An 18,238-nucleotide genomic window follows, 5' to 3' on the forward strand; every position below is an offset into this window, starting at 1 on the left:
CTGTATTATATTGAGATGTTTTATATTATATCAATAAAATCTCCTTTTCAATTAAAACAAAAAAATATGCAAACACACAATTTTTGTATTTTTTTTTAGTTTTATTTGATATTTTTCTAAAAACATACATTTCAGTGCAACTCTTTCCATTAAGAAAATGGTAAACGAAAGAAAAACAGAAAATGAACAAAACCATCAGAGTAAGGCAGTATTTACAAGGATCTGGGCTGGAGCCTGGGGGAGGAATCCTGCAGCAGTGCTCTTGGAAGGTGTGTGAGGAATGAATCTGGAGAGAGGTGAGTGGAGTGTGAGTGTCCAGCATAAGGCAGTGACAGGCCCAGAAGTACAGGGGGGGGGGAGAAACAGACAGCTACAGACAGCTCAGGGCAGTGACCGAGGGACAGAGATTGTGATAATGGTGGGTGAAATCACACACAAAAATTCACGCAAACTGCAAACTTTTGCATTTGCAAAGTTACATTTGTAGTATTTTTCATCAAAGTTGAAAGTTAGTGCATTCTTTAAATTAAAGTCACTCAAAATACTAGCAGGTGGAGTGCTTAGAGGAGAAAGTGTCTCACGCAAGACAGTTTGCGCTCGTATGTCTCCCATGAGACATTCTCAGCTCTAACGAGTGCCCCATTGAAAAACGTGCAAAATTTCACACCTGCGTATTTTGAGAAATTTCAAAAAATTCTCAAAATTTGAGTATATGTACACATTTTGTGGGGATCCTAAACATTTTACAAGAAGCCTGTCTAGAAGCAGATATGCACTGGTGCTACAGTGACCTCTGCTGGACATTTAGGGTACAGCAATGATTGGAATACTGGGGGTGGATGAACAGAGCTGACAGGCATCAGTACAGCAGGAGAAGGCAGTCCCTCAGGGAGCAGGCAGAAAGATACTAGTGCTGCAGTGACACCTACTGGACAGTCAGGGTACCACACTGATTGGGCTATTGAGGGGTGTGTGCTCTGGGCAGGAGGCAGGCATCAGTACAGCAGGGCAGGAAAAGGCAGTCACTCAGGGAGCAGGCAGAAATATACTGGTGCTGCAGTGTCACCTACTGGACAGTCAGGGTACCACACGGATATGGCCATTAAGGGGTGCAGGCAGGTATTAATGTACAGCAGAGCAAGAGAAGGCAGTGACTGAGGCCCTGAGGGAGACAGCAGGGAGATACTGGTGGTACCGATGACACCCTCTCCAGGTGCAGTGGATACACCCCTCGCCATGGGAGAGTGTCAGAGGTAGTACTGACGCCCGGGAGACCCTCTCAGGTGCAGCTGAGACAAACTAACATGAGTGAGTGAGTGTCAGAGGGACTGCTTGAGCTCATGAGACACTCTCCATGGGAGTGTCAAAAGAACTGGTGGACTCTATGGGCCCGATTTACAGAATGAATTTAAGACTCAATCCTAAACTTACTACTATTTTTGTATTCACAGAATGAATTTACTACTTTTGGTATTCACAGAAATTAGGATTTTGTCTTAAGTCTGTCTTAAGTTTGTCTTAAGTCTGTCTTAAGACAAACTTAAGACAAAATCCTAACTTCTGTGAATACCAAAAGTAGTAAATTCATTCTGTGAATACCAAAATAGTAGTAAGTTTAGGATTGAGTCTTAAATTCATTCTGTGAATCGGGCACGTTGAGACCTCCCCAGAGTGCAGCAGAGACACCCTTCCCCGTTGGAGAGTCAGGGGTTCTGCCGGAACGCATGAGACGTCTGCAGGCACCACCGAGACGCACCCCCCCCCCCCATGCGATACTCCTACCCCAGAGAAGAGACTGCCCCTCATGCTGGGTGGGGGGTATTTCAGACCTGCCCTCAGCCCTCTCTGCGGCCCCCGTTTGCCCCGCGGCCCCCCGGGCGCGGCCGGCTCAGCCCGGGCCCCCGTCATGTTTACGCAGCTCGGCCATAAATTCCTGCCCCGTTTGGGTTCATTGACGGGGAGGTGTGAGAAGCCACTCCGGGGGTCCGGGGGGGGGGGGGGGGGTTACACTCAAGAGTGAGCAAGAAAGAAGGGGGTGGGAAGGGAACTGGGGAGGAGGGGGGGGAATTAATAAAGCGAAAAAGAAAGAAACGTGGAAGGAGAAGAGAACACGGGAGGAATGAAAGCAAGACAGACGGATGGAAGGGGGTGGGGGCTAGGCAGGGGGCGGGGGCCTTGTGCAAACATTTGGCAGGAGAGGTTTCTTGCACCTCCGTGTAAATTCTCGAGTCTGAGGTGTATAAGGGATCGCGTTTCCCTCCTGCTGTGTGCGACTTTAGGGGGTACCCGAAAGCACTGCCTTTTTAATTAACCCCCCCCCCCCACCCATGACTCAGGTTCCTGTATAGTGCCTCCTACTGATTGACGGGCATCTACGCGCTTGAGGGACCGGTGAAACCTGCAGGGTTGAAAGCGCCAGGGCGTCCGCTGACTGGGTCATGGCAATGCAGACTCCGTGCCCATTCAATCATTGGCCTCTCTGCCAGCAGAACTCAGAAGTGCCACATATATGTACATTCTATAAGACTCTGACAGTGTGGACGAGGACATACATTACACGGTAGTGTACGAATCAAAGCCGCGCCGGGAGTGACTGACTCTCCCCCAGCCCTTCAGAGACAGCAGTCGACTAAGGGGTAGATGTCCTTAACAGTTCCATCTTGAAGTGGGTTCCTGGCATCCAGCGCTCAAGAGTCAGTCAGTCTGTGCCCTTCACCCACTGACCCCTATCCCCCCCCCCCCCACCCCTCTTAGTGCAAAATCCAGGCCCCGGGCCCAGGGTGGGCGGCCTCTGCCCCCTGCCACCGCCTCACTTTCTGTGTTTTGAGGGGTGCGGCCGGTGCCCCCGTGCCCAGCAAGACAGAGGTCCTGGTTTCGAGCAGGGGTTCATGGTGAGTCTTTGGGGGGACTGATGGTCAAGGGGGTGGGGCGCCAGGACCACCCTCGTTCCAAGGTCCAGCACGGGAGGTTCTGCTGCTCATTGTGCGGGCTTCTGGGCGCTGCAGTCCTTTGGCGCCCAGCACGGCTGGGTACTGGGATCAGGAGGGTTCATGTCTGGGCTCTGGTGCCCTCCATGCCAGCGTCCAGCTCGGCGGCTGCCCATTGTTCTGCCCGGCAGGGGCCCGGAGCCAGGCTCGTATAGCGTCCAGCAGGACTCCGGGTTTATAGCGCCTGTTGCCGCATCCATAAAGGGTTGGTGGTGGTCTGTGCTGATCCAGCTGGACGGACAGTGGGGGGCCAGCGATCTGCAAAGAGAAACAGAGGTCAGATCTATAGACACAGACACGAGGGGCAAGAAGACAGCAAACACGGGGGTCAACATGGCGGCGGAGGGGGGCCACACACACGGGGGAAGAGTGCTGGGGAGGGGGGAGAGAGGTACCCTGGCACACACTGGGGTCAACATGGCGGCGCTGGGGGGCTCACACACACGTGGGAAGAGCAAAGGCGCAGAGTGATGGGGAGAGAGGTACCCTGGCACACACTAGTATCAACATGGCAACGTGGGCTCTGGCCCAGGGCCCCAGCCTTTGAGAGGGCCCCAGATGGAGCCAGCTCTGTTCTGCAGCGAGTCTTGCCCTGATGACCTTTAATTCTTCTTACATAGATTGTTTTAAATCACATTTTTCTTTCATTTATTTTTGTGTTTGATGTGTCAGTCTTTTACAGACATTTTGCAGAAAAATTGCGTTTATGTTTCATGCAACATCCATAAAAAAAGCTTCTTTTAGATCAAAACAGTGGGCCCGATTCAAAGAATGAACTTAAGACTCAATCCTAAACTTACTACTATTTTGGTATTCACAGAATGCACTTACTACTTTTGGTATTCACAGAAGTTAGGATTTTGTCTTAAGTCTGTCTTAAATTTGTCTTAAGACAGAATCCTAACTTCTGTGCATACCAAAAGTCGTAAGTGCATTCTGTGAATACCAAAATAGTAGTAAGTTTAGGATTGAGTCTTAAGTTCATTCTGTGAATCGGGCCCGAAATCTCACATATGTGAAATGGGCGGGTGTCACAGAGATTATTTGCAGTAATATTAGTGAGCTGCTGCTGTGGTACAATATTTAATCGCCACAGACCCACCCCCCCCTGATCCAGGCCCCCCGAGAGGGTTGGGCTTCAGACCCTCTCTCTGTGGTTGGCTTCCTTACTGCCGGCCTACTATGTAATGTAATGTCCTTCTGCTGTTTACTGTGTGTATGTAAAGCGCACTGATACTTACGGGTCGAGCTAGCGCTATATAAAACTTTTAAAATAAAATAAATAAATACCGCTGTTCTGAACAGGGGCCCATAGTTGCCAACATTTGAAAATACATTCTCAGGGCACTTTTCAGCACAGGGCTGTTGCAGACGTTTGCGCCCCTGTGTGCAATAAAGAGGAACAGTTTCTTCAACAATATTACCTGGGACAGTTTCCAACTTGCCGTGAAAATGGGACAATTAGCAAATATGGGGGTCCCCCAAATACGTTTGGCCCATGGACCCCGAAATCCTTAAAATGTCCCTGACTGGCACACACTGCTGTCATTTACCAACATGGCGGCGCAGAGGGGGGCGGGGGGCTGAAGGCAGGGGCGCTAGGGAGGGGGTAAAGCTGGGGGTGGGGGGGTGAGGGGGCAAACGTTGGCAGAAAGCAGCAAGGCCGCCCAGTTTCTGGGACCTACAGCTCGGGGCCTTGGAGCAGGTCAGTGGAAGCAAAGTTATTGTGAGCCAAAAAGCGGGCGCCTGGTATTCAGAGCAAAGGTGTGGGGGTGCTATAAATGTGAGGGGGTCTTACAGCAGGAATCATCTGTGTGATATCAGTGCTGGGTTATTAAATATTCCCCCCTGCCCGCGTATGGTGGTGGGGTGTGACCGCAGACTTCCACCGCTCCTTGCACAGTTGAAAAGGGATGGCGCCCTTCACGAATGGCGCTGCAATTTAATTGATGGAGGCGTGTATTACAAAATACATACAAAAGAAACATGTGAATAGTTTAAGACGTGCAATCCTTCTTTGCCCCAAACTGTGAATGGATTTAGCAATCCCTAATAACAGGACAAAACACATATAAGGCATTACATACCTAAACTGCACTAGAAGAAAAGGATCGCAATGTTTCAACCCTCACGTCATTAAGCTGACCTTCATCTGGATGTTGCATTCCGCTGTGTTACGTTATTTTATGACGAGGCCTATGGTTTAACAGCCCAAAAGAATGAGTGCAATGCAGCTCTGGAGCTTATGAAGCCAGAACAGAAAATCCCTTTTTTATTTCAGAAGTTAGAGCTTCTATTTACGTCTCTTATGTGCACAGCCTTTGATCTTCATTTACGGGAACATTTAGATGTGAAGAAATGTGATGTAAGCCCGTTTTCTGATAGCAAGGGCCTGTTATGACACACCTCCTATTATAAGACCTTCATCTGACATAAGAACCCTCAATATTATCATATGCACCTTCTCTGACATAAGAACCCCCTCTTATATGAACCTCCTCTGACCTATGAACCCCTTTATCTGACCCTCCTCTAAGATAATAACCCCCATTATTATATGAACCCCCTCTTGTGTAGGACGTCGCCTCTGATATAAGAAACTCCTCTGTTATAGGAACCTTTTCTGGTACAAACTGATCTGTGAGCCTCTTATGGCACGAGACCCCTCACTGTGTTGTTTGTGCCTCCTCTGATATATATATTCCTGCTGTTCTATGAATGTCCTCTGATAGAAACTGGAGTATAATATGAGAACCCCCACTGCTATATGTGCCTCTTCTGATATAAGAACCCCACTTCTATACGTGTCTGCTGTGGCGTGAGACTCCCCTCTGGTGTATGAACCCCCTCTCTGATATAGAAGCCTGGGGTGCTAACAAGGGCTGCTATGAGAAGCACCCCTGTTACAATAATAGCACCCTGATATGACATAGGGGGCGCCTCTGCAATGCCAAGGGGCTGTGAGAGCTGGAGCCTCACATGGGAGATGGATCTAAGACCCCCCCTGCTGGACGAGTCTTCACCGATAACAAAGATCTGGTGTAAGACCCTCCTCTGTTACAGGGGCTTGCTCCAACATAAGACCCTCCTCTGATGTAGGGAGACCCTCTGGTATTGTATTGTATTGTAATTGCATTTGTATAGCGTTTACTACCCCCGACGAGGCGTCAAAGCGCTTTTTCAGCGAGTAGCACGCTACTCCGGGACCCATAGAGAATTAGTGTTGAATTAGTATAGTGTAACATGCAAGTACATTTTTTAAGTGGTGGATAGGTTAGTCAGTTATTTGGATTTGGAATGATAGAAGGATAGAGGAGGACAAAGGTTTGTATTTATAAAGCACTTCTAACCCCTGATGGGGCGCTGAAGCGCTTTTTGTGGCGAGTAGCACGCCACTCCGGAAACCTATAAAGGATTAGTGGTGAATTAGTATGGTGAAATACGAAAGTAATTTGAGTGGTGGATATTAGTCAGTTATTTGGAGTGAGAAGGATAGCAGAGGGATAGAAGGGGGGAAAAGGTTTGTATTCATATAACGCCTGTTACCAATGATGGGGTGTTGAACCTCTGATAATGAAGACATATTCTTAAGAGAGGTCTGTTATCAGAACTCCCTCTGGTATAAGAACCTATTCTTATATTAAAAGTTCCGCTGCCTTGCTAAAGTCCCTCGCCTTCGTCTCGGGCCTTTAACGCTGCAGCGGGCCTTTAATGGCCGGTAAAGCCCGTTCCGGCGGGCTATAAAGCTATAATAGAAACTTCTTTTGAGTACAGGAAGCTCTGATATTGGAACCCTTTCTTATTCTAGCTTCTTTTGCGGGGTGGGCTGTATCTAGCAACGCTGAGCTCGTAAAATGTCGGCTCCGAGGGATAAAAGCTTCACCTCCTCGGGAGGGCGCCTCTCTTTGTCTGGGAGTCTTACCATGAAGTGGAAGCAGACAGCTGCATGTCACTCCCACTGGGCAGAACCAAATGTTTCATGAAGGAAACTAGAACTCAGGCTCAGTCCTGATTTTGTCCAGTAGGTGGTGAAGTCCCATCACTGTTCCTGGCCAGTTTGCCACAGGCTAAAAAACTTCTTGAAAGACACCAACTGATGATGGATGTATTAATTAACATTTAAGGATTTCATGGAGTCGTTTCTCTAAGGGAGATCTGGACAGGGGTGGCAGGGAGGGGGGCGCTGTGTCCCCTCTGAAGGGCCCCTCAAACGTTCACAGACCTCACTAGGTCTGCGGAGGGACTTGAGATTCCCACGACTACAGGCTCAGCCCTTTGCGCCACTTTTCCCATGTTAAAAGTGACGCAAAAGTGGCGCAAGGGGATTGTAAATCTGCCCCTAAACATTCACCAGAAGCAGGCGCCCTGCGCACGAGTTTAGTAACTGGAAAGAGGAGGTTTGATTCGTAGGCGCGATGCAACAAGGCGCTATGCGAGGCAGAGGGGCGGGTGCAGCAGTGTCAGTCAACCTTCGATGGGCTAATGGTTTGTGTGCAGAAAGATGACGCCAGCGCCGAATATTAACGCGCCATGTAGTGCCAACCCCCGAAGCGTTGAGCAAATTAAGGTATGAGGACCCCAAGGGTCACATTTACAAAGCTTTTGCCCTAGGTTTGCATCAACAAAGTGGCACAAACCTGCGCAAAGAGGGGCGTATTTACAAGCCCCTGGCGTCGCCAGTACGTCACTTTCCCATGTTAAAAATGACGCAAAAGTGGCGCAAGAGGCTTGTAGAATTTGCCCCCGAGTTTTTTGTTTTGATTTTCTTTCCAGCGCAAAACAGTAACTCGAAGTAGCGCAAAGTGCTGGTTTGCGTTACTCTGCCACAGGGGGGCATTTCATGGGTTCTAAATGGGCGTTCCCCTGGTAGCAGCCGTGCTCTTTTTGATGCGAAACCCTATCTACGAACAATACTGGACAGGGTTTTGTGCCAGAAATGAACACCGCTCTGAAGCAGGCTTAAAACCGAGAAATTGACCTTTCTTTTCCAAAATTCTCCGTTCTTTTCTGACTTTGCACGTGTGCTGCAGTGTACAGACACATACAAAGGGGAAGGTTGTACAGCTTGCCTAGGTACAGTATTGTGTACCGGAAGGGCATCATTCCAGTACAAACCCATGCTAGACTCACACGGATACGCTTGCACTATGGTGCAAACGTGCGTGGCGCACGGAAGTCTGATTGTGCGCCGTCTCTGTAGATATGGCGCTGTCCTCACTCCTTGTCACGCAACGCAATGCATCTTTGGGTGCTGCGCTGCGCTGTGTGCCAGGGTGGTAAATCTGTCTCGACAAGCCCAAGCCTCTGAGAACCCCAAGTAAAGCCGGGGCTCCCTACACAGCTGATCAACTAGAGTCACGCAAAACGAGTGAAAGTCACGCAAAAGGAGTGAAAGTCACGCAGAGTGATGCGCCGGTAAGTGGAGTGAAACGTAAAAAGGGGTAGGGAATCCGCACGCATGGTCTTTCATTTCTTCAAACATGCCTCGTTGTCTTTCTGTACAGGCGCGCGCGTGTGCTGCTTATGTTACTTTCGAAGAGCCCCGCAGCCTTCTCAAAACCATATTTTTTTCATAGAAACGTTCTAAACAGGCGGAGGGATTCTAGGCGCTTTTAAAACACCAAGGAAGGAACACCGTGAACAGTGTGAAGCCACTATAGGTCTGCCTGTAACACATCCTGGATAGATCTAATGTATCGATACATATATTCATTATTTACATGTCTCTGGCTTCATTTCCTGGGGGAACTTTTAAAGGGCCCGTCGCATTGGGTTTCCTTGGAGGCTTTTCACATGGCAGAAAAACTAGGCAGTTCTTTGAGCTTTCGCCTAAGCGGCCTGAGAGATGTGTGAATGCCTGCCTCCTATCATGCCTGTGTCTGCCACCATCAACAACAGGCCTGCTGCCGAGTGCCTGTGTCTGTCTGCCTGCCTCCCATCAGCAGCAGGCCTGCTGCCCGAGCGCCTGTGTCTGCATGTCCCCTCCCATCAGCAGCAGGCCTGCTGCCCGGGCGCCTGTGTCTGCCTGTCTTCCTCCCATCAGCAGCAGGCCTGCTGCCCGAGCGCCTGTGTCTGCCTGTCTTCCTCCCATCAGCAGCAGGCCTGCTGCCCGAGCGCCTGTGTCTGCCTGTCTTCCTCCCATCAGCAGCAGGCCTGCTGCCCGAGCGCCTGTGTCTGCCTGTCCCCTCCCATCAGCAGCAGGCCTGCTGCCCGAGCGCCTGTGTCTGCCTGTCTTCCTCCCATCAGCAGCAGGCCTGCTGCCCGAGCGCCTGTGTCTGCCTGTCTTCCTCCCATCAGCAGCAGGCCTGCTGCCCGAGCGCCTGTGTCTGCCTGTCCCCTCCCATCAGCAGCAGGCCTGCTGCCCGAGCGCCTGTGTCTGCCTGTCTTCCTCCCATCAGCAGCAGGCCTGCTGCCCGAGCGCCTGTGTCTGCCTGTCTTCCTCCCATCAGCAGCAGGCCTGCTGCCCGAGCGCCTGTGTCTGCCTGTCCCCTCCCATCAGCAGCAGGCCTGCTGCCCGAGCGCCTGTGTCTGCCTGTCTTCCTCCCATCAGCAGCAGGCCTGCTGCCCGAGCGCCTGTGTCTGCCTGTCTTCCTCCCATCAGCAGCAGGCCTGCTGCCCGAGCGCCTGTGTCTGCCTGTCCCCTCCCATCAGCAGCAGGCCTGCTGCCCGAGCGCCTGTGTCTGCCTGTCTTCCTCCCATCAGCAGCAGGCCTGCTGCCCGAGCGCCTGTGTCTGCCTGTCTTCCTCCCATCAGCAGCAGGCCTGCTGCCCGAGCGCCTGTGTCTGCCTGTCCCCTCCCATCAGCAGCAGGCCTGCTGCCCGAGCGCCTGTGTCTGCCTGTCTTCCTCCCATCAGCAGCAGGCCTGCTGCCCGAGCGCCTGTGTCTGCCTGTCCCCTCCCTTCAGCAGCAGGCCTGCTGCCCGAGCGCCTGTGTCTGCCTGTCTTCCTCCCATCAGCAGGCCTGCTGCCCGAGCGCCTGTGTCTGCCTGTCTTCCTCCCATCAGCAGGCCTGCTGCCAGGGCCGGCCTTAGGCATGTGCAAGCTGTGCACCTGCACAGGGCCACCAAACCCCAGGGGCCGCCACCCCAATATATATCCTTAATATATTAATCCTCTGAGGATGGATACATATTTGCGTGGTGGCCCCTGGCAGGGATTTGGCGGCCTCCGGCTCTGTTCCACTTCCAAACACCCTGACCCCCCCCTCTTTACTGGCCTGCGCGCTCCGCCCCGCCCGGACCCCCTCTTCTGGGCCCCCTACCTACGCTCCCTGCCCAGGGCCACCATGAGCCCAGTGCTGCCCGAGTGGCTGTCCCTGCTCTAGGCGCTGCTGTAAGCCAAGCTCAGGAGCGCCTGGCTGGGTGTCTGGTCCTCGGATGTATGTATGCATACTGTATTAATATAGCGCGAACCTAGCCGAAAGGCGTCGTGGCGCTGTACAGGGTGAAGGGCAAGCTTGAAGCCGGCGAGTGATAGCAGGAGGAGGCTGCACAGAGCACATCTAAAACACCCCTGACCCCATGCGCTTAAAATATCCGGGATCTAGCACCAAGAAGTCGCAGAGAGCGCTTCACAGAGCACAGCTGTACATATCCGGGATCTAGCACCAAGAAGCCGCAGAAAGCGCTTCACACAGCACAGCTGTACATATCCGGGATCTAGCACCAAGAAGCAGCAGAGAGCGCTTCACACAGCACAGCTGTACATATCCGGGATGTAGCACCAAGAAGCCGCAGAGAGCGCTTCACAGAGAATACTGTAGCAGGGCGCCGCAAACACAAGTGCTTCTATTGAACGCTCTGGTGTGCGAGGTGCGAAAAACCTCGCCACGGAAGATAGGGCGGAATTGGGACACGTCACTAAAGCCATACTACCTTTTACGTGATTGCACATTCATGATTTACAACGCACATGCATTAGAGTAGAAAGGGTCGTTAGCAAGTGATGAAAACACATTTTCCCCCATACTTTGTACCAAAAATAATTTAAATCGAGTCATCATTTCCGGTGTTAGCCAATTAGCTGCTAGACTGTAGCTGACGACCCTGGAAACCCCACATGTCCTCAAGAAGGGAAGCCCCACCCCCTCGTGAATCCAGCGTGACCAGTTCCAAATGTCACTGGGAAATTCAAACTCATTCTAGATACATCTTGGCCCTGGTCAATGGTGTCTGCTGGTTGCAGAATGGACTATTTTTGACCAGCAGGGCTTCCATTGCTTGACTTACATGGTCCAATGTCCACAAACCCACCTGCTGCAACTGGATCCAGTACAAACCATTAGGAACTGGGGGTAGATGTATCAAGCCTTTTGCGATTCGCAAAGGCCGAAATTCGGCGAATTTCGGCCTTTGCGAATCGCAAAAGGCTTTTTTTGCATTTTTTTGAAATGTATCCCAAAATCGCAAAATAAGGAATCGCAAAAATTTGCTATTCCTTATTTTGCTTAAGCATTTAAGGAATCACAAATTTTGCGATTCCTTAAATGCGATGCATGTAGGTTTTAGAAATTGCGAATTTGTATTAAGAAATCGCAAATTACCACCAACTTGTAGTTGGTGGTAATTTGCGATTTCATTGAAAAATGCCCTATTTGGCATTTGTGAAGGTTGCATGTGATGCACATACATGCCCATAGGGCATATATGTGGCCATATACACACACATGTAAATTTCAGGGGTGCAGCAGGGTGTCTTTGAGACACCCCTGCACCCTTGAAATTATTCTCAATTTGCGAATTCGCAAATTAAGAAATATTTCACAATCATTCCTATGGGCCTCATGGCCCACAGGAATGCATGGGAAATTATTCCTTAATTGCGAATTCGCAAATTGTGAATTCGCAAATAAGGGGGAAAGGAATCGCAAAAAAATAGCGTTTTTTTACATACATTCCATTTTGCGATTTCTTTATAGCGATTCCTTAAAAATCGCTATTTAGAAATCGCAAAATGGAATCTTGATACATCTACCCCTGGTCTCTCGGTTAAGGAGCAACCAAGGGTACAAGGCTCTTTCTTACCTGCCTCTGGGCTCAGACTCTGCAGGGGATCAGCGTCTCCTCCGTCGGGGTCCCCGGGGGCACCTTGGTCTCTCCGGACGGCTTGCCGGCATGGCTGCCGGAAGACAGGCTGCCTGACTTGTCCTCCAGGCGGGAGCCTGGCCGGATCTTCAGCAGCGGCCTCAGCTTGCCGCAGGAGAGCACGGCCAGGCACTGCTCGCGGAAGCGGCTGTCGAAGAAGGCGTACAGGAAGGGGTTCAGGCAGCTGTTGACGTAGGCCACGCAGGTGGTGTAGGGGTGGATGTTGCTGAGGAAGGCGTGGAAGCCGCAGGACCATGGAAGGACCTCCAGGTCCATCAGGAGGTAGATAATCTTCACCAGGTGGAAGGGTAGCCAGCAGGCCGCGAAGCAGGCCACCAGAGTCGAGATGATGCTGAGGAGACGTCGCTTCCGGAGGCCTTCGTGGCGCTGCTTCTGGAAGTGGTTGGAGATGGTTCGGCCGATGAAGAGGTAGCAGGTCAGCATGACGGCGAAGGGGGCCACAAACCCAAGAAGGGTGGATAAGATGCTTAGACTGACCATCCAGTGCAACTCGGTGGCTTTGCCGGCCACGCTGGCATAGTCCATGAGGCAACTGATCTTCTCGGCTTGCTCCTGCACAGGGCCCGTTCCGCGGAACACCAACACTGGTAGGGCAAGTATGGCCGCCAGGACCCAAAGCACGCCCGTGGCCACCAGGCCGCTGATCCGCGAGCGAATTCGCCCATTGGTCAACGAGTGCACAATGGCCAGGTAGCGGTCGAAGCTGAGGCAGGTGAGGCAGAAGACGCTGGCATACATGTTCAGGGAGGTCAGGTAGCTGCTCAGCTTGCAGGCCAAGGAGCCAAAGGGCCAGTGGTAGTTCAGGGCAGTGTAGACGGCCCAGAGGGGCAGCGTGACCACGAAGGCTAGGTCGGCCAGGGCCAGGCTGGCGATGAAGGTGTCGGCCGAGCGCCTCTTCTCGGGGTTGCGGTAGATGGTCCAGAGCACAAGGCCGTTCCCCGAGATGCCCAGGAGGAAGACGAGCGTGTAGATGGTGGGCATGAGTACATGGGTGGGCGTCCAATCGGTGTATTCACAGTCAGTCTCATTGTCGTGAGGGTTGTAGCTCATGCCGTCTGGATAGTTGTAGTCACCCTCATACCCACTGTCCATGCTGAAATTGTGGGGTTCACTCATTGCGTGTAGACCCTGCCCGTGGGTCATAGCGGCGTTTCAACAAAAAGAGGGCGTTGAATGAATCAATGACGCCTTCTCCAAAGTCAAAGCAGCCTCTCCTGGTGGCCTCAAGCAAATCAAAGTAGATCTTTCCTGGTGGTCTTAAAAAAAAACAAGAAGTCCTCTCTTGGAAACTTCTTCCCAAAGAGTGGGGTCTTTAGGAGGGACCTCTCAGGTCCAGGGAGTGTCCCTCTCAGATCCAGGGGGTGTCCCTCTCAGATGCAGGGGGTGTCCCTCTCAGATGCAGGGGGTGTCCCTCTCAGGTCCAGGGAGTGTCCCTCTCAGATGCAGGGGGTGTCCCTCTCAGATCCAGGGAGTGTCCCTCTCAGATGCAGGGAGTGTCCCTCTCAGGTCCAGGGAGTGTCCCTCTCAGATGCAGGGGGTGTCCCTCTCAGATGAAGGGAGTGTCCCTCTCAGATCCAGGGGGTGTCCCTCTCAGATCCAGGGGGTGTCCCTCTCAGATGCAGGGAGTCCTCCTCCCAGATGCAGGGGGTGTCCCTCTCAGGTCCAGGGAGTGTCCCTCTCAGATGCAGGGGGTGTCCCTCTCAGATCCAGGGAGTGTCCCTCTCAGATGCAGGGAGTGTCCCTCTCAGGTCCAGGGAGTGTCCCTCTCAGATGCAGGGGGTGTCCCTCTCAGATGAAGGGAGTGTCCCTCTCAGATCCAGGGGGTGTCCCTCTCAGATGCAGGGGGTGTCCCTCTCAGATGAAGGGAGTGTCCCTCTCAGGTCCAGGGAGTGCCCCTCTCAGATCCAGGGGGTGTCCCTCTCAGATCCAGGGGGTGTCCCTCTCAGATCCAGGGGGTGTCCCTCTCAGATCCAGGGAGTGTCCCTCTCAGACCCAGGGAGTCCTCTTCCCAGATGCAGACAGACCTCTTCTTCTCCAGAGAGCTCGTCTCCGAGCCTGCTGGCCTCCTCGGACCCCAGCCCTCCTGGCCTCGGCCTTTCTTGGTTTGATTCGCTGGTTCAGGGGTCCTGGGTTTCCCTTGAGGGGCCGGCTCGCTTCCGAGAGGCTCTCCTCGTCCCTCGTCTGTCTCGCTCAGATCCGTCTGTCCCTCCTCTGTCTCAAGATGCGCCCTCCGTGCCTTCGCTGGGCTCTCCGGCGCCCCTCGGTCCCAGGCTGGTCACTCGCCCCTCCTCTGCCCCCTGGGCCCTGGGTACCGGTCGGTGGTATCCGATGAGGGTAGCTCGCCTGGCTCTGCCCCTGCTGGGGGTGTCACTCTGAGTCTGCAGTGCTTGGTCACCGCTCCCCTCTCTCCTGCAGGGTCCTGGAGTCTGAGCTGTCCTCTCTGGGGGTCTCTGCGCTAAGGATGCCTCTCCCAGCCCCTCCGTGCCCTAAGATTAGTGGGGTCTGAAGACACACCCCCACAGAGCCGCACAGCTCAACTTCTTCCTCCCCATCACCGCCGCCTCGTCTTCCTCACACCTCCTCAGGGAGCTGTTAACCCCTGCAGAGCTCTGGGCACGCACAGATTTCATCTGTAGGCATGACATACAGGCTGCCCCTGCCTGTCCCGTGTCCGTGCCTCTGTCTGCCCTGCCTGTCCCCTCGGCCTGCACTCTGTCCTTCCCTTCCCTGCTTCTCTCTGCCCTGCCTGTCCCGTATCCGTGCTTCTCTCTGCCCAGCCTGTCCCGCTGGCCTGCACTCTGTCCGTGCTCTCCCTGCTTCTCTCTGCCCTGCCTGTCCCCTCGGCCTGCACTCTGTCCTTCCCTTCCCTGCTTCTCTCTGCCCTGCCTGTCCCGTATCCGTGCTTCTCTCTGCCCAGCCTGTCCCGCTGGCCTGCACTCTGTCCGTGCTCTCCCTGCTTCTCTCTGCCCTGCCTGTCCCCTCGGCCTGCACTCTGTCCTTCCCTTCCCTGCTTCTCTCTGCCCTGCCTGTCCCGTATCCGTGCTTCTCTCTGCCCAGCCTGTCCCGCTGGCCTGCACTCTGTCCGTGCTCTCCCTGCTTCTCTCTGCCCTGCCTGTCCCGTGTCCGTGCTTCTCTCTGCCCTGCCTGTCCCGCTGGCCTGCACTCTGTCCGTGCTTCCCCTGCTTCTCTCTGCCCTGCCTGTCCCGTGTCCGTGCTTTTCTCTGCCCTGCCTGTCCCCTCGGCCTGCACGCTGTCCTACCCTCCCCTGCTTCTCACTGCCCTGCCTGTCCCGCTGGCCTGCACTCTGTCCGTGCTCTCCCTGCCTGTCCCGTGTCCGTGCTTCTCTCTGCCCAGCCTGTCCCCTCGGCCTGCACTCTGTCCGTGCTTCCCCTGCTTCTCACTGCCCTACCTGTCCCGTGTCCGTGCTTCTCACTGCCCTGCCTGCCCCATGTCCGTGCTTCTCACTGCCCTGCCTGTCCCGTGTCCGTGCTTCTCTCTGCCCTGCCTGTCCCGCTGGTGTGCACTCTCTCCTTCCCTACCCTGCTTCTCTCTGCCTTGACAGTTCTCAGACTGTCCCTCACAGTCCGACTTTACCTCTGTCCGTGCTTGTTCAATTCCTGCCCCCTCACTGCCCGTGGTTCTAAATGACGCACCCTGCCTGCCAGAACCCTGCCAACCCCCTCCCCCCCTGCCTGCCAGAACCCTGCCAACCCTCTGCCCCTGCCTGCAAGAACCCTGCCAACCCTCTCCCCTGCATGCCAGAACCCTGCCAACCCTCCCCCTGCATGCCAGAACCCTGCCAACCCTCCCCCTGCCTGCAAGAACCCTGCCACCCCTCTGCCCCCTGCCTGCAAGAACCCTGCCAACCCTCCCCCTGGCTGACAGAACCCTGCCAACCCTCTCCCCTGCCTGCCAGAACCCTGGCAACCCTCCCCCTGCCTGACAGAACCCTGCCAACCCTCTCCCCTGCCTGCCAGAACCCTGCCACCCTCTCCCCCTGCCTGCCAGAACCCTGGCAACCCTCTGCCCCTGCTTGCCACAACCCTGCCACCCTCTCCCCCTGCCTGACAGAACCCTGCGCCCCTCTCTCCCTGCCTGCGAGAACCCTGCCAACCCCCCCTGCCTGCAAGAACCCTGCCAACCCCCCCCGCCTGCGAGAACCCTGCCACCCACTCCCCCTGCCTGCCAGAACCCTGCCAACCCTCTCCTGCTGCCTGCCAGAACCCTGCCAACCCTCTCCTGCTGCCTGCCAGAACCCTGCCAACCCTCTCCCCTGCCTGCCAGAACCCTGCCAACCCTCTACCCTGCCTGCAAGAACCCTGCCACCCCTCTGTTCCCTGCCTGCCAGAACCCTGCCAACCCTGTCCCCTGCCTGCAAGAACCCTGCCACCCCTCTCTCCCTGCCTGCCAGAACCCTGCAAACCCTGCCAACCCTCTCCCCCTGCCTGCCAGAACCCTGCCAACCCTCCCCCGCCTGCCATAACCCTGCCAACCCTTTCCCCTGCCTGCAAGAACCCTGCCAACCCTCTCCCCTGCCTGCCAGAACCCTGCCACCCCCCTGCTCCCTGCCTGCCTGATCCCTGCCACCCCTTTGCTCCCTGCCTGCCAGAACCGTGCCAACCCTGCCAACCATCTTCCCCTCCCTGCCAGCCCTGCCAACCCTCCCCCTGCCTGCCAGAACCCTGCCAACCCTCCCCCCGCCTGCCAGAACCCTGCAAACCCTCTCCCCCTCCCTGCCAACCCAGCCAACCCCCCCTGCCTGCGAGATACCTTGCCAACCCTCCCCCGCCTGCCAGAACCCTGCCAACCCTCCCCCTGGCTGACAGAACCCTGCCAACCCTCTCCCCCTGCCTGCCAGAACCCTGCCAACCCTCTCCCCCTGCCTGCCAGAACCCTGCCAACCCTCTCCCCCTGCCTGCCAGAACCCTGCCAATCCTCTCCCCTGCCTGCCAGAACCCTGCCAACCCTCTTCCCTGCCTGCCAGAACCCTGCCAACCCTCTCCCCCTGCCTGCCAGAACCCTGCCAACCCTCTCCCCCTGCCTGCCAGAACCCTGCCAATCCTCTCCCCTGCCTGCCAGAACCCCGCCAACCCTCTTCCCTGCCTGCCAGAACCCTGCCAACCCTCCCCCCTGCCTGCCAGAACCCTGCCAACCCTCCCCCCTGCCTGCCAGAACCCTGCCAACCCTCTTCCCTGCCTGCCAGAACCCTGCCAATCCTCTCCCCTGCCTGCCAGAACCCTGCCAACCCTCTTCCCTGCCTGCCAGAACCCTGCCAACCCTCTCCCCCTGCCTGCCAGAACCCTGCCAACCTTGCCAACCCTGCCAACCCTCTCCCCCTGCCTGCCACAACCCTACCAACCCTCTCCGCCTGCCTGCCAGACCCCTGCCAACCCTCGCCCCTGCCTGCAAGAACCCTGCCACCCCTCTGCTCCTTGCCTACCAGAACCCTGCCAACCATCTTCCCCTGCCTGCCAGAACCCTGCCAACCCTGCCAATCCCCTCTCCCCTGCCTGCAAGAACCCTGCCACCCCTCTGCTCCTTGCCTGCCAGAACCCTGCCGACTCTCTCCCCTGCCTGCAAGAACCCTGCCACCCCTCTGCTCCTTGCCTACCAGAACCCTGCCAACCATCTTCCCCTGCCTGCCAGAACCTTGCCACCCTCTGCTCCCTGCCAACCCTCATCCCTGCCTGCAAGAACCCTGCCACCCCTCTGCTCCTTGCCTGCCAGGACCCTGCCGACTCTCTCCCCCTGCCTGCCAGAACCCTGCCAACCTTGCCAACCCTGCCAACCCTCTCCCCTGCCTGCCAGAACCCTACCAACCCTCTCCGCCTGCCTGCCAGACCCCTGCCAACCCTCTCCCCTGCCTGCAAGAACCCTGCCACCCCTCTGCTCCTGCCCGCGGATGTCTCCCCTGTCTCTTGTTGTATGTCTTGTGACTGGCCCTGAGCGAGCAGTGCCTGTTCTGCCTATGCCTGCTCCCTTCATGACCTCTAACTGCCCCCTCTACCCATGCCTGTCCCCTTCGTGTCTTAAGACTGCCACTTCTTTCCATGCCTGCTCCCTTCGAGTCCCAGACTGCTTCTTCTGTCCATGCCTACCCCCGCGCCCTCTGACTGCCCCTTCTGTCCATGCCTGATTCTTTTGTGCC

General features: G+C 55.1%; 1 protein-coding gene across 1 annotated transcript; it reads right to left on the reverse strand.

The window, feature by feature from the left end:
* Nucleotides 1-2,833: 2,833 nt before the first annotated feature.
* On the reverse strand, nt 2,834-13,306 carry LOC144767180 (apelin receptor-like). Its single transcript, XM_078650746.1, has 2 exons — nt 12,010-13,306; nt 2,834-3,245 (listed from the first exon to the last, which is right to left on the reverse strand). Exon 1 carries the CDS (start codon nt 13,231-13,233, stop codon nt 12,022-12,024), a length of 1,212 nt encoding a protein of 403 aa, XP_078506872.1. The 5' UTR covers nt 13,234-13,306; the 3' UTR covers nt 2,834-3,245; nt 12,010-12,021.
* Between the last annotated feature and the right edge of the window lie 4,932 nt (nt 13,307-18,238).

This window comes from Lissotriton helveticus, chromosome 1_1, assembly GCF_964261635.1.
Source record: "Lissotriton helveticus chromosome 1_1, aLisHel1.1, whole genome shotgun sequence".
NCBI lineage: Eukaryota > Metazoa > Chordata > Amphibia > Caudata > Salamandridae > Lissotriton > Lissotriton helveticus.

What these genes read in the sequence shown, in the direction of transcription:
- LOC144767180 (XM_078650746.1), bottom strand. Translation starts at nt 13,233, where the DNA reads ATGACCCACGGGCAGGGTCTACACGCAATGAGTGAACCCCACAATTTC.